At 27.9% G+C, this 21,151-nt stretch overlaps 1 protein-coding gene across 1 annotated transcript; it reads left to right on the top strand.

Moving 5' to 3' along the window:
* Window positions 1–14,155: 14,155 nt before the first annotated feature.
* Window positions 14,156–16,142, top strand: LOC124926013 (WAT1-related protein At3g28050-like). The gene is made up of 7 exons (XM_047466168.1): window positions 14,156–14,406; window positions 14,503–14,568; window positions 14,664–14,777; window positions 14,995–15,226; window positions 15,310–15,468; window positions 15,539–15,690; window positions 15,758–16,142. The coding sequence occupies exons 1-7, from the start codon at window positions 14,210–14,212 to the stop codon at window positions 15,939–15,941; spliced, it is 1,104 nt and encodes a 367-aa protein (XP_047322124.1). The 5' UTR covers window positions 14,156–14,209; the 3' UTR covers window positions 15,942–16,142.
* The last annotated feature ends 5,009 nt before the right edge of the window (window positions 16,143–21,151 follow it).

The following is a 21,151-nucleotide window of genomic DNA, read 5'->3' as shown; positions in this document are numbered from 1 at the left end:
AGCCAATTGGCGGATTTAGCAACGAGAAGATGTCATTAGCCGGCAGGCAGGCAGACAGGACAAATTTTTAGGAAATTTTCTCAAGAATCTAAGTAACATAGGACAACCCCATTTCATATCATTGTTTGATTTTGGAGCAAGAGAATCTAGGGAAGTGGAAGTCCTTGGTACCCATATTTACATATTTGGGAAATTTTATTAATTTGAATCTTCAAATCATGATAATTTTTTAACTTAAAGATGTTATAATAAGTTTTTATAAACATTTTAATCTATATAAAGTATAAACTCATCGTATACTTATTTAGTAATTTATGATAAATTTTTTTTTTAAAGAAAACACATTATTTTTAAATATTGTCACAATCTCAATGAATTTAAGAATCAGTCATGGTGTCTTATCTATTCCAATTCTTTATATTCTTATATTACGAAACAAATCCACCCCCACCAGTTATATTTTAGCACAAATTAAAAAGATACTTGGTGAGTAATGCCAAATAATAAAGTTCAAATATAAATAAAGCCTTAAATTTACTATTGCCCTCCAACTATCATCCTTGGAACCTCTTTATACTAAACTTTGTTTTCGCAATATTTCTTGCAATAATTTAATTCACTATTTTCGCAATGAATTTCTAATGTTCATTTTCAATGTTCTGAAAATAGTTCCGGTCATCAACTCGGATTTTTGGACGAATTTTGGTCTAATTGGTCCGACCGGTGGAACCACCGGTCGAACCGAATTTTTTATTTAAATTATTAATCGTTTGATTCTTAAAAAAATATGGACAAAAGAGCAGAGTCGAGTTCAAGCCAATTAAATATTTATTTGTTGGTTTCTTTGCCTAGAATATTCTTTTTTGGTGTTTGTCCCACATAGAAAGTGAGTAAGAAAAATGTTTTGACCTGGCCCTATAAATAAAGGCCTTGTGTGTTAGTTTTTTCTTGCACTATCAGTATCTGTAATTCGTGTTAACGATTATAGTGGAATATTTTCAGTGGCTCTGCCCGTGGATTAGTCAGCACTTTTGCTGGATACCACGTTAAATCGGGTGTCGCTTTCATTCTGTCTTTTACTATTATTATCATTGTTCTCGCATCAGTTATAACAAACTGGTATCAGAGCTTGGTTGTTCAGATCTGCTCAGGCAAGAACGATGGTTGGAAGTAAAAGTTTGAAAGCCGACAAGTTTACTGGGAGGAATAGCTTCAGTCTGTGGCAGATCAAGGTTCGGGCATTGTTGAAACAACACGGCCTATGGGCTCCCTTGATGAAGCCTGCACCTGTCCCACCACCTGCTGATATGGAGCCTTTGGAAGAGAAGGCACACTCGACATTGCTCTTGGCTCTGGCAGACGATATCATTACTGAGGTGGCTGAGGAGGAAACCGCTGCTGGTTTGTGGTCTAAGCTGGAGACTTTATACATGAAGAAGAGCTTAACCAACAAGTTGTTTTTGAAGCAACGTCTGTTCAGTCTGCGTATGCAGGAAGGTACACCTCTTAGAGACCATCTAGATCAATTAAATGCAATATTATTAGATCTGCGTAATATTCATATTAAGATAGATGATGAGGATGCTGCCTTGATTCTGTTAGTTTCTTTACCAATATCATATGAAAACTTTAGGGAGTCTTTCATTAGTGGTAAAGATTCATTGGCTCTAGAAGAAGTTAGATCTGCCCTTCACAGTAGAGAATTGCGACATAGCTGCAGTGGCACTGTTTCGGATAGTCAGGCTGTTGGGCTAGTAGCAAACAACCATCAGGGATATGGTAAACCGGGGAAAAAGAAGTTCCCAAGAAACCAGTCAGTAGGGGTCCGAAACTAACAGATGTGTGCAATTACTGTAAGGAGAAGGGACATTGGAAGAATGAATGTCCAAAGAAGAGACAAAGACAACATGAGAAGGCACCAGGTACTGTTGCAGTTGCTGAAGATGGTACAAACTCCGAAGAGGATATTGCCTTAGTTGCTGATGGTCGCACACATTACACTGATGTGTGGGTTCTGGATTCTGGAGCATCTTACCATATTTGTCCTAGGAGAGAATGGTTTTCAACCTATGAGCAGGTGGATGGTGGAAATATTTCTATGGCCAATAGCTCTACCTGCAAGGTGGTTGGGATGGGCTCGATCAAGATTAGGACTCATGATGGAAAATTATGTACACTGAACGAAGTTAGACATGTTCCACACATGACGAAGAATCTCATATCTCTAAGTCTTTTGGACAAGAAGGGGTTTAGTTTCAAAGGTGAAAGTGGAGCTTTACATGTTTACAATGGTTCAGGTGTGATTCTGAAAGGTGTGAAGCGGGGCACTTTGTATCTTCTACAAGGTACTACGCTATCTGATTCTGCTGCTGTTGCTTCCTCCGAGATTGACCAAGGAGACATGACGAAGTTGTGGCACATGAGGCTTGGGCATATGAGTGAGAGGGGGATGCAAATTTTGGCTAAAGATGATCTTCTGTGTGGGCATAAGATAAAGGATCTTGGGTTTTGTGAACATTGTGTTTTTGGGAAACTACATCGCAGCAAGTTCCCCAAAGCGATTCATAGAACAAAAGGCACACTTGATTACATCCACTCTGATTGTTGGGGGCCGTCACGTGTAGAGTCTTTGGGGGGTCACAGGTACTTTCTGTCGTTGATTGATGATTATTCAAGGATGACCTGGATATTCATAATGAAGCATAAGAGTGATGCTTTCAAGAACTTCAAGCAGTGGAAGGCATTAGTGGAGAATCAAACTGGGAAGAAGGTCAAGAGGTTGCGAACTGATAATGGTTTGGAATTCTGTTGGTCTGAGTTTAATGAGTTTTGCAAGACTGAGGGGATTGCCAGACATCATACGGTTAGGAATACACCTCAGCAGAATGGTGTAGCAGAACGTATGAATCAGACACTACTGGAGAGAGCTCGGTGTATGCTCTCAAATGATGGGTTAACAAGAATGTTTTGGGCTGAAGCAGTTAACACAGCATGCTATCTGATTAATCGTGGACCTCACACAGGTATAAATCTGAAAACTCCTTATGAACTGTGGTCTGGGAAGCTTGCTGATTACTCTAATTTGAGAACTTTTGGTTGCACGGTCTACTATCATGTCAATGAGGGGAAGTTGGAGCCAAGAGCAAAGAAGGGAGTATTTGTAGGCTATGGGGATGGTGTGAAAGGATATAGGATCTGGTCCCCTTCTGAGAGGAGGGTTATTCTGAGTAGGAATGTTGTCTTTGATGAAAATTCAATGGTTAACCCAACTGTGAAGTTCACCATTCCGGTAGATTGTGGTGTCAAGAAACAGGTGGAGCAGGAAAAGACTGAGGCTAGTTGTGAAGCAGATGAGAGTTTTTCTCAACCACTTTCAGAGGCAGATTTTCCAGTTGCTCCATCATCATTTGTAGAACATCATAATCTAGCTCTTAATCGCCCTAGAAGAGCTAATTTTGGAGTACCTCCTATAATGTATGGCTATGAGGACATGGTTGCCTATGCTTTACAGGTTGCAGAGGAAGTGGATCCTCATGAGCCATCCACCTACAAGGAAGCTGTTACAGGTACTGAGTCTGTCCAATGGCTTGCTGCCATGGGAGATGAGATGACGTCACTTCAAAAGAATCAGACTTGGGAATTAGCTAGAAGACCACCAGAGAGAAAGGTTGTCACTTGTAAATGGTTGTTCAAGAAGAAGGAAGGGTTGTCACCAGCTGAGGGGGTCAAGTATAAAGCTAGGTTAGTTGCTAGAGGGTTCAGTCAGAAAGAGGGAGTGGACTATAATGAGATATTCTCACCAGTAGTCAGACATACTTCCATCAGGGTGCTACTTGCTATAGTTGCACATCAGGACCTGGAACTCGAACAGCTAGACGTGAAGACAGCTTTCTTACATGGAGAGTTGGAAGAAGAGATATACATGACTCATCCAGATGGTTTTTAGGAACCTGGAAAAGAGGACTATGTTTGCAAGTTGAAGAAGTCCTTATATGGATTGAAACAGTCTCCGAGGTAGTGGTATAAGCGGTTCGATAGCTACATGTTTGAGATTGGCTATTCAAGGAGTCCGTATGACAATTGTGTCTACTACAACAAGCTCAAAGATGGTTCCTTCATCTATTTGGTATTGTATGTAGATGATATGTTGCTAGCTGCTGAGAAGAAGTCTGACATTCAAAAGTTGAAGGGGCTACTCAATATAGAATTCGAAATGAAGGATTTGGGTGCTGCTAAGAAAATTTTGGGAATGGAGATCTACAGAGATAGAAGTCATAAGAAGCTATTCTTGTCACAGAAGGGATATATTCAGAAAGTTCTATCGAGATTTGGAATGGCTATTGCTAAGCCCATTGATACTCCTAGTGCTTCAAATGCACATTTGTCTGTAGCATTTGCACCTAAATCATCTCAGGAGAAGGAATACATGTCACATGTTCCTTATGCTAGTGCAGCGGGAAGCTTGATGTATGCTATGGTCTGCACTAGACCGGATCTTGCACATGCTGTTAGTGTTGTCAGTAGGTTCATGGGAGACCCTGGTAAGGAACACTAGCAAGCAGTGAAGAGGATTTTCCGCTATCTCAGGGGTACATCTGATATTGGTCTCAGTTATGGTGGTGATAGTCAGTGTCTAGTATCTGGTTACTCAGATTCTGACTATGCTGGAGATGTAGACAGTAGAAGATCAATGACTGGTTATGTATTCACGCTTGGTGGTTCTGTTGTGAGTTGGAAGGCTACTCTGCAGCCGACAGTAACTTTGTCTACTATAGAGGCAGAATATATGGCTTTGACAGAAGCTGCTAAGGAGGGAATCTGGTTGAAAGGATTGGTTAGTAACTTGGGTCTACACCACGATCAGGCTTTAGTGTACTGCGACAGTTTGAGTGCAATATGCTTAACCAAGGATCAAGTTCACCATGAGAGAACAAAACACATTGATGTGAGGTACCATTTTCTGAGAAGTGAGAAGAGGATCAAGGTAAACAAAGTGGATACTACAGACAATCCAGCTGATATGTTTACCAAGCCGGTTCTGCAGAGCAAGTTTTAACATTGTTTGAACTTGCTCAATGTTAGAAGTTATTGATTGCCCTTGAAGGGGCAAGGCCTGAGGCAGAGCAGGTCACATCTGGGCATTCGGTGTAATGCATCTGTTTTTTATCTGGGCATTCAGTGTAATGCATCTGGCACATCTGGTACTTAATGTACATCTGGTGCATCTGGCTATCTGGGAAATATTCAAGTCAAGGTGGAGATTTGTTGGTTTCTTTGCCTAGAATATTCTTTTTTGGTGTTTGTCCCACATAGGAAGTGAGTAAGAAAAATGTCTTGACCTGGCCCTATAAATAAAGGCCTTGTGTGTTAGTTTTTTCTTGCACTATCAGTATCTGTAATTCGTGTTAACGATTATAGTGGAATATTTTCAGTGGCTCTGCCCGTGGATTAGTCAGCACTTTTGCTGGATACCACGTTAAATCGGGTGTCGCTTTCATTCCGTCTTTTATTATTATTATTATTATCATTGTTCTCGCATCAGTTATAACATTATTAGCTCGGCTCGAACTCAAACGAGTTTATAAATTTGAGATCAAGCTCAAATTGAGTATTACCTACAAACTCGACTAAATAATTTGAACTAAAAATATTTTTTTAAGCTCAAACTCAAACAAAATAATATTTTCAAAATAAAATATTAAACTTATGAACAATAAGTATTCAACATTCAAAATATTCAAAATATCATATTTCAAAATAAAATATGAAACCATCTTAACTATTCAATTTTTTTCCAAATATATTCCAAATATAGTCCAAAAATCAAATAATCAAACCATCGTTACTAATTATAATTCAATATGTTTGATTTTTTAACTCTCTTCTTGAACGTAACCTACGTACAATACCTGTCTTCAATAATATAAAGTTTTAATCTTAAAAATAATTACATAAAACATACATATTAAAAATAATAAAAAGAGATAGTTAAGTAATTTGAGTGTACTAATTCTTCTGAAAAGAAATAACATTAAAAAATTAAACGACCAAAGAGTATTTGTGAATAAATGAAAGAAAGTGTAAGAATGAAAGAGTATTTGGGTACGAGAGAAAAATACATTATTATATTTGTGGTATAATATTGTTAAAATATAATATATTAGTAGCTAGATATATTATAATAACAATGTTAATGGATTAAGGAATTATAATTTATTTTTTATTTTCAGAAAATATGATAAGGAAAATATATATTTTTAAAATTTTAAGTTTTAATATTAAAATAAATAAAAATATATTATATTAGGCTAAAAATAAGTTTAAAAAATCATTAAATAAGAATTATATGAGTTCCCAGTGACTTTCACAGAACTATTTGCGAGACTCACAACTAACTTGTCTCATTTGTGGTGAAGATTTGAAGTCACTCAATTATTTTCACATTTATTGCTTTATAACTACTATTATTATTATTTATTATAATTAATATTATTTATTTAATTATTTTTCTCATTGTTTCTCTTTTATTTCTCTTTTATCTTATTTTTTTCCTTTCTCTCGATCCCATCGTCTCTACACTTTCATTTTTTCTTTATCGGAATGACACATTATTAAGACAATCACATTTTTACATAATTCTGGATCGAAAAGAGGAAGGAAAATAAATCTGAAGCTAACCTTTCTAACCTAAAATTTTTTAGTCTGATTTTTTCGGATGAAATTGAATTTGGCCGGTTCGAACAGTTCGAAAGGTAGATATATTGAAGTTAGAATCCAAAACAATCTCTATCCATTTGAAGGACTATCCGACCAAGTATTTTAAAACTTGTTTTTTATTGTGTGACAATTTATTTTCTTTCCATTTTTGTATACTACTTTTTTATTTAATCTAAATTTTATTTAAATTTAGTTATCTTTTATTTTTATTTGTTCTATTTTAACATTTTTATTAATATTATATCATTATTAAATATTTTTTAAATTTTCTTATATGTATATTCATATACTTAAATTATTATTTTTATATAATATAATATGATATAGTATATAATTATTATCATAACTTTGATTATATATAATTTTTATATTTTATTTTTTAATATTTATAAAATTTTAAGTATTATATATATTCCTATTATAAAATTAATGACTTTTTTACCTTATAAATTGTACTGTCAATAAATATTAGTTACTGCAAAAATAATTATTTAAAAAATAAAAAAAAAATGGTCAAAGTTAGCTATATAATACCGTAATTTGTGATTGGTGAAATGAGGAAGGTTCATATGAGAATTAATAAAAGATGTTCTCCATAAAATTGTCAATAATTTTAAAATAAGGTAATTATAATATTTCTTATTAATTATTAGGTTATTGTATTATAATATTTAATATTTAAAACTAATTATGTATTGAATAATTATTTATTATGAAAATAGTAATTGAAAACATTTATTATATAAAAATAATAACTTAAATATATAAATAAATATCAGAATATAAATAATTAAATTTAAAATTATTTAATAATAATAATATGAATAAAATTAAATATAAAAATTGAGTTTAAATAATAAAATATGTTAGATTGAGAAAAAAATAAAATTAAGTTAATTGAGAAATTAAATTTCAAAACAAAATTAATCTTTCATAACTTAAATTAAAGAGTTTGTTATCATGAAAATTTATATATATTATTATTTAATGTAGTATTAAAATTTTAATAAGAAATCATAACTCATAACAATAGTTTATTATGTTAATCTATTCCCGAGACTTATTTATTTATTTTAATCTCACAAATATTAAATGACAATTCCCTATCTCAACTCTGTAGGTACCTCAATAATAATAGATTTTTTAAATCCAAATAATTTTATTAAAAAAAAAAAACATTTAATCTTCTTGGACTTGCATGCGATGAACCCGTACTTTCCGGCCTCTCTTGCGTCCCTTCCCCGGCTTGTCTTATCTAATATATATAATAATTATTTATATATTTAATAGCTGTGACTTGTGATTAAGGTTGAATTCATATAACCATTCCCAAATTTGACTTTGTTTTTTCCTCATTTTCTTAAACTAATATAATTTGTTTATTCATTTCTAAATTAATTTATTATATTATTTAAACTCAATTTTTTTACATTTAAACTTATTATTAAATATATATATTTAAATTATTATTTTTATAAATTTAATTTTTTATATTTTTATATATATTAACATTTTAATTATTATTTTATATAATTTTTTATATTTTTAATAAATGAGAATCATTTAAACCCGTTCAAAGTATCATCCAACAAAATCGAAACATAAAGAGATTAAACATTTGAGAAATAATAATAAAAATATAAGCCACAAATGTTTAACAACGAACAAATCTAACATAAAATCTAGTGTTAACAATTTTAGAGTTGCTCAAAAAAATTGTGAAAAAGAAAACCAACGAGATCAAAACTAGTGTATTCAAACTAAGATGAATATAACTCACGAAAAACTATAATTTGTGAGAGGTGTGACCAAAATATCATACCAAATGTAGCCAATGATGTCTTGAGCAAAACCGTCAATAATTTAATAATTTAAAGAGGAGTGATTTTAATATTTTTATGAATTATTAAATTATTATAGTTAAGATATTTTAAATTTATTAGTATTTATATTGAGAATGGTATAAAAAATATTTATTATATTATATAAATAATAATTGAAATGTAAATATAAATATATTTATATTAAAATATAAATAATTAAATTTATAAAAAAAAATAATTTAAAATATATATCAAAATATAAATAATCAAATTTATAAAAGTAATAATTTAAATATTTAATAAAAATAATAATTTATATATATATATATTTAATCATGAGTTTAAATATAAATTAATTAATAAAAAATAAAAATAAAAATTAAATTTGAAAAGTAAAGTAAGTTATTTTGAAAAAAATAAACAAAATAGGTTAGTTTAAAAAATTGAAATGGAAAAAAGGTTATTTTGAAAATTGAATTTTTAATAAGTTATAGAGTAAAATTTGATATTTTATACACTAATTCTTGTCACTTGAGTTAATATTTAGTTTTGTTTAATTATATTTAAGAAAATAAACAATTTATTGGGGCATTTTTAAAAAGTAAAACAATAATAATATATATGTTATCTAGATTTAAATCGATATAGCAAAAAAAAAACTTTTATTTATTTTTGCTAAATTTACTAACCAAAAATTCTCAACTAATTTGTATTTCTTAATGTTTATATATGTATTTGAGCAATTCTTAACTAATCTCTTTCTTAGTTAGAGGTTACAATATAATTAACTATTTAAAATTATAACTGAGATATAATGATTATAAAGTTATTAGTCAAAAGACTTTTATCATATTAGCAATCCTAAGGCCTTGTTTGATCTTTGGGTTATTGGGGTTTTATCCGGGTTTTATCCCAAATAACCTTGTTTGATGGAATTAAGAAAAAACCAGTTTTTTAATTTTTTTCTCAAAAATACCCTTACCTCTCTTATCCTCTCTCTCTCTCAATACATTTTAAAATTTATATTTAAATAAAATTTAAAATATAATATAATAAAATAAATATTAAAAATTATAAATTTATTAATATTAACTTTTATTAATACATCAATTAAAATTTAAATGAATACTAATTTTATAATTATAATTTAAATATTATATAAGATAATATATATAGTATATTATAATTTTATTTATATTGTGTATTTATTTTTATTTAATATAATAACATAAAATTTTAAATGAAATAAATTTCATAATATAATAATCAAAAATCAAACAAATTTATTATAGTATTTATTTAGAAAGATAATTTAAAGTTAGTTTATACAAAAAAAAAAAATAATAATAATAAATTTTTTTATAAATATTTAATTTAAATGAGATATATTTATAAATTAATTAATATTTTTTATTTAAATATATTTAACTTTATTTTCTAGTATAAAAATTTATTAAAATAAATTTAAATTTTAAATGGTATATTAGATAATATAGTTCGTTAGAATTTTATTTATATTTTGAATTTATTTTTATTTAATATAATTTTTTTAAATGAAAAAAATTATTAATTTAAATTATATGAAAATAAATTTTATAGTGTAATAAAATAAATATAAAATATATATATATTAATATTATTTTTTAATAATATAAAATAAAATATTTAATTAAAGGGTAATTTTGGTATTTTAATTTATAAAGTGATTGATTTGATTTGGGATGTGATGGTTGGGTTTTGGGATAAAACCTGGGTTTATCCCAATAACCCAAAGATCAAACGAGGCCTTAGAGTGGGTTCCTCAAATTTTACCTAGAGTGGACATAAACAATGTCATTTTAGAATATCTTTATATTGATGACTATTACAAAATAAAATTCAGAAACATAATAAATATATATAACACAAATTATAGCTTCAATTAAACACTAAAATCATGTCCAGACAAACATAGTAACAAACCAAAAATAAAACAACACTTTGGTGAGAAGAATAAAATCAAACAAATTTATTATAGTATTTATTTAGAAAGATAATTTAAAGTTAGTTTATACAAAAAAAAAAATAATAATAATAAATTTTTTTATAAATATTTAATTTAAATGAGATATATTTATAAATTAATTAATATTTTTTATTTAAATATATTTAACTTTATTTTCTAGTATAAAAATTTATTAAAATAAATTTAAATTTTAAATGGTATATTAGATAATATAGTTCGTTAGAATTTTATTTATATTTTGAATTTATTTTTATTTAATATAATTTTTTTAAATGAAAAAAATTATTAATTTAAATTATATGAAAATAAATTTTATAGTGTAATAAAATAAATATAAAATATATATATATTAATATTATTTTTTAATAATATAAAATAAAATATTTAATTAAAGGGTAATTTTGGTATTTTAATTTATAAAGTGATTGATTTGATTTGGGATGTGATGGTTGGGTTTTGGGATAAAACCTGGGTTTTATCCCAATAACCCAAAGATCAAACGAGGCCTTAGAGTGGGTTCCTCAAATTTTACCTAGAGTGGACATAAACAATGTCATTTTAGAATATCTTTATATTGATGACTATTACAAAATAAAATTCAGAAACATAATAAATATATATAACACAAATTATAGCTTCAATTAAACACTAAAATCATGTCCAGACAAACATAGTAACAAACCAAAAATAAAACAACACTTTGGTGAGAAGAATAAAATCCAACAAATTTCAACATACATGAATATAGCTGGTGAATAAACAATACAAAACCAATTTGTAAAAATCTTAACAAAAGTTGTCATTTAGTTTGGAAAGAATATAACCCATAAATTTAAGTACCAAATACCTCAAAAAAATGACAAATAACCATGGAATAAGATAAAAAAATTTAGAATGAAAAAAAAAAATCAAAACAATTAAAATGAAAACATATTTAAGAGGTTATATAATGAAAATTGAACATCTCCAATTAAAATTGTATATATCTTAAAAGAAAGAACAAACTCGAGATTCATATGAAAACACATCTTGTCGCCAAGGAAGAAAATCATATGAATTTAAGAACATACCCCAAAACGACCGGAAAAAAAGACTTCAAATGATTTCTTTCATTGAGATGATAACATTATTTTGGGACAAAGTTCTAAAAAGTTGTAAAAGAAAATATCTAAGCAAAGATATATATAGTTGAACCATATAATTGGAACAAAGGAAAAAAAAAATGGACAAACTTATCTAAACGTAACAGTGAATTAAAAAAGCCAAGTCCAACATCAACATCACTCCCCTTCCCTTTCGTTATATTGAGTGCCTCATTTAATTAATGAATATCATTTAGGTATGGTTCAAAATCAATTATTTGATTCTAATTTAATTGGTTATTTAAAATGAAATTTGTTCGACCTAACTCATTTAAATAAAATGATTTAAAATGTATAAATATTTTTAAAAATATTTAATATTTTAGTTGAAAATTTAAACAATTTAATTCATATAAATAATACAAAACTAACAAGGAGGTTTAAGCCTCTCAACATCACAATGACGTTGCAGCATAAAACACTCTGCTTTAGATGGGTCGATCTTGGCCGTCCATTCTCCTCCACTTGATGTTGCTTGATCGGGTCATAGCCTTTTTGTTAATTGGCGTGTGGACAACACCAGTACACCACCAATAATGATTCTTTTATTTATTTTAAAAGATCAATCAATAATGGTCCCTTAAACATTATTAAACTTTTCTTTATTATTATGCTATAAATCCTTCTTATATTATTTAAGCCTTATGTCTTCATCTTATTACCTCATTTCATTGTGTGTAAACCTTATATAATATTTTTAAAATATTATTTTTGTTCGTAGTTATCTTCATTCCCGGTTAATCCGACTTGTCGGAACTTAATTGAATGAACTAGTAAATATGAAATAAATGACTAAAAATTGTTCTGAATAAACTAAAATTTTTAAAATGTAAAAGTGACAAGACAAAAGTTATTACAATGAATATAATAAAATATGGAAGACACACATAATAAGCTCATTTAAGAGTTAAAATACTCTATATTGTTATCAAATCAGGCAATTACTCCATATAAACAAAATCAGTCAATATCTATGATTAACTAATGCAACTTAATTTGAGTCTAATAAATAAAAAATGGATCCATTAATATCTGGAAAAAAAAACACTATATAACTAATGTAACTTTGCATATCATAAAAGATATAGATATTAAATAAGGTGGCATGATTAAGGCATGAATGTAGACTATAATTGATTCTTTCTTATTCATTCATAAATGTTTTTCTATTATGGAATTTCATAAGTGGGTCCTTGCCAAATCTGTTTTTAATAAATGACATTTTGTTTTGAAAAAAAAGAAGCAATGACTTGACAAAAATTAGCCAACTTTTCAGTACCTAAGTTCGATTTAATTATTTTGTTGAAAAAAAAAATCAAATATCTCCTTAATAATGATTTGAGGTACACACTGAATAACAACAAGATCTATCTAAGTCTAATAGGAATTGTCGGAAATTTCTCATTTACATACAGTTATTATATGAGCTTTTCAGTAGGCCATTTTATAATTTTGTTAAAAATATATAATAATAATAAAAATTATTAGAAAAACAATTTGTCATAAAAAATATATATCCTGTGTAGCAAAATCCAAAATTTTGCAGTCAACAATTTGTTTGATGTTGAGTTATTTGTATTTTTTATTATACCTTTTATAAAATTGATGTAAAATAAGTTTATAAAAATTTTAATTAGTTAAAATTATTAAATCTGTAACTAAGGGGAAGTGTTTTAAGAGAACAAATCATGTAAAGACTCCTCCCTTACAACTAAGGCTAGTGAACGATTATTGGGGGTTTTTCTTTTTCTATACAAATTATGATTAAATTAAAAAAAAAAAGTTTTTTAAGAGTTAAAAATTAAAAATATTATTTATTTTTTAAAGATAAATTAATTTTATATAATTAAATAAAAGATAATTTTGGTATTTAAATATTTATAAAAAGAGTGATTAGACAGTTAAAATGAGTCGAATATGTTGTCCAAAAATAAAATATATTATTTATTTTTTAAAGATAAATTAATTTTATATAATTAAATAATGAATAATTTTGATATTTAAATATATATAAAAAATGATTAGAGGGATAAAATGAGTCCGAATATGTTGTCCGACCATATATTTTCATCAATCTGTGATGAAAAATTCTTCTCATCTTAAAGTGGACAGAGAATGAAACATATGGTAGAACAATACAGATCTAATCCCGTTAAAGTGATAAATGAAAGGATAATTAAATTTTAGAATAATATCATAAAAAAAAATCCAATAACCATTCGATCAATCAAGCCCTAAATGAGATCAACCCTTTAATATCAGGAACATTTAAAATATATATATTAAAGAAAATAAGAGAGATGAAAAGAATACAGGATATTAAAAAAATATCTATATTCTAATAAAAATAAGATATATTAAAAAAATAAAAAAATTCGAACTCCAAAGTTAGGATTTCCAAACAGGGCTTGCTAACACGACCATTTTATATCGATTATAATTGATTGAGGTTTTGTCAAGTGTAAGGAATTCTCACTCCTCTCAGCTATTTTGTGTTTAGAAAAAGAAAAGAAGAGAGAGAGATGGAAGAAGGGAAGAAGAAGTTATACGGAGATGTGATGCCATTTTCGGTGATGGTGAGTATGGAATGCTTGAACGTGGGTTTGAACACTCTGTTCAAGGCTGCGACCCTTCATGGGATGAACAACCGTGTCTTTGTGGTTTACGCTTATGGAGTCGCCGCTATTGCCCTTCTTCCTTCTCCTTTCATCTCTCACAGGCATGCAAACACAAACAATCTTTATATACCTATCTATAAATCTATTATACCCATAATCACTCATCTCTGTTTCAGCTGATTTCTGACTGATTGCAGATCAAAAGTCCTTCCTCCAGTTTCCTTTTCTCTCATCTGGAAAGTATTCCTTCTTGGGGTTATTGGGTAAGTCTCTCTTTTTTTTAATCTTGATCATCATGATATCGAATTGGCTGAGACCCATGTTTCAAGATTGATTCTTTTGAACAATTTCGATCCAGGTGTGCGTCTCAAGAGATGGGTTATACTGGAATCAATTACAGCTCTCCTACGCTTGCTTCCGCCATGAGCAATCTCATCCCAGCTTTCACTTTCATCCTTGCCATCATCTTCAGGTTCTTTCTCTTTCTCTTTCTCTCTCACACACACATACACACACATGCAATTTTCGAGATGGGTTTGACTGAAAAATATCTTTTTGCTTTTGCAAATTGAAAAACTTTCCTTTCTTGAACGGGTTTGTTTGTTTTCTATTGAATCGGGCTATCAATTTGATTTGATACTTTTGTTTGTTAAAATATGTTGCTAAAATTAAGCGATTAATTCAAACAGGATGGAAACGCTTGAATTCAAGAGCAGGAGCACTCAGGCTAAGATCATGGGCACTATGATTTCTATAATGGGAGCATTCGTGGTCACTATGTACAAGGGACCGGCCATCATAGTAACTCGTTCGCCGGAGATAAACCTCCAACTCCGACTTCAGAAGCCGTCAGACTGGGTCCTTGGCGGTATTTGTCTAATGGGAGAGAATATTATGGTCCCAATGTGGTACATTCTTCAGGTTTTATATCTACAATTTTGAAATTCGAAATCAGCTTATTGGGATATGATGAAATTTGGTTTCTAAACTTTTTGGTGCTGCAGACACAAATCATGAAGGAATACCCAGATGAAACGAGCGTGATCTTCTTCTACAACCTGTGCGTTAGCATCTTAGCCGCATTCGTTGGTCTCTTTACAGAAAGGGATGTCAATTCTTGGCGAATTGGGCTCAATATCGGATTGGCCTCTGTTCTCTGTTCGGTATATAATATATGACTCTTCTCCTTCTTTAAATTTATCAAGTTTGTTTATGTGTTTTTGGTGTAATTAGGGAGTTTTTGGATCATTCTTGAATAATGTGATCCATTCATGGGCATTGAGGAAGAAGGGGCCTGTCTATGTTACCATGTTCAAGCCATTGTCCATAGCCATTGCTGTTGCCATGGGAGTCGTTCTTCTAGGCGACACGCTCTATCTTGGGAGGTATATAACATTGTTTCAGTTACGAAATATGGATAATTTTTTATAATTTTTTCCGGATTTCTTGTAGCATTGTTGGGGCAATGATTATATCAGTCGGGTTTTACACGGTGATGTGGGGAAAATCGAAGGAAGAGATAGTAGTAGGAGTAGGAGGAGAGAAACCACTAACAATTGGCGACCCTGAAACTGCTTCATCTAAAGTACCTCTTCTTCTGGACAGTAACAACTCTTCTTCGTTGGAAGAAGTATAGATTGAAAAATATATAATGGTTGAAATAAGAAGTTGTTAAGTGTATGATAAGTAGTTTATAATTTACATGATGCATATATGTGTTGTAGTATAATCCTAGCTAGTGATCTTTTAGGAATATGAAGTGAACATGAAAACTATTGAATTGGTTGCTCAATCCCAATTGAAAGAACCCAAAGAAGAAGTTTTTTGGTTCAATTCTGAGTAAGTTCACATTATTAAGTTGAGTTGAGGTTCTGTCTCAATTTGGGTCATGCTTGGCATAAAAAGATAGAGCCACCTGCAGATTTTGTTTATAAACCTGTTAAGTTATCAATTTTGACTAGGTTAAATTCTGAGAAACTTGAACCTTGGATTAGAAATCTCACTGAAATCAAACACAAATAGCCCAAACGCAAGTACACACATATCCAACATTAAAAGCTATGTTAGCAGGCCATAATGTTGCTGCCTTGCTGGGCCTCTTGAACTTACATTTTCTTTAACCAAATATAATGAACTTACTTTTTTTTTTTTTTTAAAAATTATTCAAATATAGTAATCAGAATGACCTCTCTATAAATATATTTTATTCTCGTTGATTTAATTCATAACTTTTATTACACTTTTGAATCAAATAACAATATTTTTTTAATATTGGTTGATTTTCTTATTGGTTTCGTTTCAGTTAATTAAAAAAAACTCTTGATCGGTGGCTAGGGACAGAATTGATTTGACTTTTGATATATAGTTCCACCTACAGGGTAGATGAGATCGATGGAAATAGTCTCTAAAATTAAATTAAGTATAAAAATGAAATGAAGAGTTTAAAAGAAGCAATTGTATTTTTTTATTTATTTATTTCTTATTGATTGAATCAATATACACTTAATTTTCTATTACAAATTTTAAGAAAAATATTTAAAATGCAAGAAATTATAATTCCATTCCTGGATTGAGAAAACTGATATATATATATATATATATATATATATATATATATATATATATATATATATATATATATATATTCATTTAACTATTTCGATTTATTTTTTTAAACTATCATTCAACGATTCAATTATCATAGATTGAATGTTATATCTCGATGGCAGCGTCAAGCAGTGTCACCCACATCATTTGGTCTGCTCTGGACCCAAATTTGTTTTTTTAACTCAGATAAATAATATCTATATATTATATAGACTAACCTATATAACTATAAATATAACATCCCTATATTCTCACATGACATTGAGAGTCATAATTTTGTTCTTGAACTACACGTCATCCATCAATTATTATTTTAACATAGATGAAAAACTCTAATAAAGTTTTATTATTAGAATAAGATAATATTATCATAATTTTATTATAAATTGTGATAATATAAATATATTATATTATATTATTATATTAATTTATTTATATTATTGATTATAATGTCTATATAATAATGTAACCATATATATCCTTTAGCGTAATATTTTCTATATTTTAACATAATATAAGAGTCAAAGTTTTGTTTTGAAGTTACAAAATTTATATACATGGTTACATAATTTTTGTCTATTATAATATTATAATAATATTTTATATATATTATATTATATTCTAACCATAAATTATTTATATATATAAAAAATATGTGTTATTCTTTTTTTATAAAGATTACTACATAGGAAATGAACCTGTCCTGGTTTGCTGGCCTGGCCGAAATTTGTTTGGCCATGTGAGTTAAATACTTATATTTTCATGTTTTTGTGCTTATTTTATTTTATTTGTTCTAATGTTATTTTGTATTGTTGTTTTTAAACAAAAAGAAATAATTATTTTTTATTATAAACAAACTATTTAAAAAAATAAAAAATTCAATGAAATTTCTATTTTAATCGAGCTAAAATATTAATCTAAAAAATATGAATCAACTAGGAATGACGAATCCGGGATGTGAACGGAAACATTCGAATCCCAGTCATTCCCATCCCGATCAAAGACTGTTCCTAGTGGAGCACTAGAAAATTATAATATTTTCAAAAATAATATAAATAAATATTTTTAATAAACTATTATCAATATATAAAATATTAGAAGAAGAGAATGAAGCTTTGCGAACTCAAAGCTAATTTAATATTCTCCTTCAAATTGTATAATGTAATAGTGTTGTTTTGAGTTATTTAAATAACTCAATTCAAAAAAATATTATTAAATTTTGGTCAGTCTCTTATTTATCACATTACTCATCATTAATTAAAATAATAAAATAATTTTTATTTAATAATTATATATTAATACCAAGTCTGTTTACATCCATATTTTTTAAATAATCAAATTAAAAAAATCTCATTCCGAATCAAACCTAAGTTAAACAAACATAACATTTAAATGTACATTATTGATGAGAGAAATATTAATTAGAACGGAGATTTGAAGATGAGAAGAGAATATAATTTTTTGTTTAGTTAAGACTTTTAATTTTAAAAAATAGGCTATTGTTATCTATAAATAGTTGTGATTATTACATATATTTGTGTTTTTGTTGGTTTTAGTTATTTGAATTATCATAACTAAAATATATTACATTACTTTACTTCTTATTTATCACATCACTCCATCATTAATAAAAATACTAAAATATTTTTTATTTTAAATTATTATTTTTTATTTTATCATCATATATTAATACATTTTAAATATTTTTACAAAAAAATTACTAACTTAAAAATTATCACCAATCATTTAAACAATTGACTTACTTAATTAAATAGCCAGGATTCGAACGAGCGTTAATAATGTACAACTAGCTATACTTTTTAATGTCTAGTTTTAACTTCCAATTCATATAATGTTCTCTTTTTTTTTTTATAACAGTCTGACCTTAAAAAAAGATTTATGTACAAAAATATTATTGGTATATTAAAAAAAAAACAGAATTGGAAAATTTTGACAATAATATATAGAAAATAATGTGTCATAGTATAATTGGATTGGAAATTTAAAAATTATCACTTTTATTAATTTTTTAATTCATTTAGAAGTTGACACATCATTCCTTATATGTTTTTGTCAAAAAAAATTCGAATCTTTATCCAAATTTTTAAATAGATTACTCATTATCATTACTCTAAATATTATATATATAAAAATGACATTTGCATAATTGTACGTATCGAGGTGGTGGGACATTTAATTCGTATTTAGCACTGATCATCAGTAGAACATTTTTCGGATTTGTTTTCAAATCGCCAATTAAAGTCTGAAAATCTGTTCAGATCAATTGAGAGGAGTTTTAAAATGTCATCCCTAGTATCAAGGGATCACCGTGGGATGCTTAAAGTCACTACTAGTGATTAGCTAGTTGCTTTCTAAATTAGGAATAATATTTTATTCTTATGATCTTGTGCTTGGATGAGACGATATTGAAGAAATTGATTGATACTACTAATTCAGTTGGTCAATGCCGTTTTAGTTTGTTAATTAATTAGTTGTAATATTTCATTTTTAGGTTAATCTATTTATATATGGCATGTACTTTGAAACTCGGACAATTAAAATTTGTGTCAATATAAATATATAGTTGATAAAATGCACAAATTCACAATTGACATTTTCTCTCATTTCACAATTTCTTTCACAGGATCATTTAAAAATAATAACAATAATAATAATAAAATAGTGTAGAAAGACCTGTCCCGGATTACTTCTAAATGTCTGATCATGTCGGATTGATGAAGTCCTTTTTTTTTTAATAGTTGCAGAAATTAATAAATGAATGAAATATAGTTCAGATCCAAACAATGCGAGGAAAAGTCATAGAGGTTTTTTTTTTTATATTTTTTTATTTCTTAATATCAATTAGTAAATCATCTCTAGCTCTTTCATTTTATATGTTCTTCATTTAAGCATTATTGCATTTGTTACAGTATAAATATACTATAATGCAAGCTATGTTCAATTATTTTAAATTAGATAATTCGTATTTGAGGTGGAACTTTGAGTACTTTTTTTTGTTATTAGATCATACTTAATTTTAAATTTAAATTGTGTCAATCAATTTCACCAATTCAGTCGTACACAAACGACTTCGTAATATATTTTTTTAACTAATTTTGACACGAAAGTTTATAAAAATAATAATATATATATATAAAAAAATAATTAATGATGCTTAATTTCAAAGTGTCTGGATTGCCGGGTCGAAAATTATAGTTAATTTGGATATATATTTGAGAGTGAATGAATATTTGAGTTGGGTTGTGAGTTGACCCGCTCATAAACTTAAAACGGTTAAAAATAAAATTAAAAATGTTATGCGTATGTTTCGAACTTGCAACCTAATAAAATCATTACAACCCCTTAACCAAGTGTGATTGAGATTGGTTTGCCGATAGAGATTATGCCGGTAACAATTGAAAATGGTTAAAAAAATGAATCAAATATTTTGATTGATCAAATTGTGAGGACACGATGTTAAATGTTAAAAAATATGAATCAAATAATTTGATTGATCAAATTAGAAGTGTAAGGTCACGAAATTAGAGGTTCATTGGGAAAAAAATATGTAATGAAATATGTAAGAAGATGTGTTGTTTTACCGAAGTTAATAGAATGGGGAGTTTTTAATTTTTATTTTAATATATTATTCGTGATTTAATAAGAATTTTAAACATTAACATCTTCCAAATTAAATTAGTAAAGAATAAAAAAGAGTTTATACTCTATAGACTCCCTTGCCTCCACATATAGAGTTTGTTTGATGTTTGATTATTTGGGATAAAACTCAGTTTTTATTTCAAAACTTAAACATTTTATCAACAATTTAATCAATATTTTTATCCATTTAAATAACAAAACTACCCTTTAATTTTATCTCCTCTCTCTAAACCATCATTTTCTCACCTAAACCATATCCTCTAAAATCAAGGATAAATTAATCTTTAAATTTTAAAATCAACTTTTTTCTATTTTTAATCAAACAAGCAAGGATTTTTAAGAGAAAATTCATATAAAACTTAAAAAATTCTTTATATTCCTTTTCTTATATATAAACATTTCTTAGATACATATTTCACAAACTAATTAAAAATGTCAAAGTCAAAATAAAAAGAATTGACAAAAGATTCTATTCACATATATTACAATACAAAATTAAAGTCTTATTTAATAAAACATACCAGTTCAATCTTAAAATAACAATTCAACCTTTTAAATTAAATTAAGATACATCTTTCC

The sequence above is a fragment of the Impatiens glandulifera genome, chromosome 2, assembly GCF_907164915.1.
Source record: "Impatiens glandulifera chromosome 2, dImpGla2.1, whole genome shotgun sequence".
In the NCBI taxonomy this organism is placed as follows: Eukaryota; Viridiplantae; Streptophyta; class Magnoliopsida; order Ericales; family Balsaminaceae; genus Impatiens; species Impatiens glandulifera.
Note: the sequence above shows the minus strand (reverse complement) of the source record. Positions and strands in the feature narration are given on the sequence as shown.

Excerpts from the sequence above, each read along its gene's own strand:
- LOC124926013 (XM_047466168.1), top strand. The coding sequence starts at position 14,210 with ATGGAAGAAGGGAAGAAGAAGTTATACGGAGATGTGATGCCATTTTCG. Across the intron at positions 14,778-14,994 it reads ATCCTTGCCATCATCTTCAG|GATGGAAACGCTTGAATTCA; the intron begins GTTCTTTCTCTT and ends TAATTCAAACAG. Across the intron at positions 15,227-15,309 it reads CAATGTGGTACATTCTTCAG|ACACAAATCATGAAGGAATA; the intron begins GTTTTATATCTA and ends TTGGTGCTGCAG.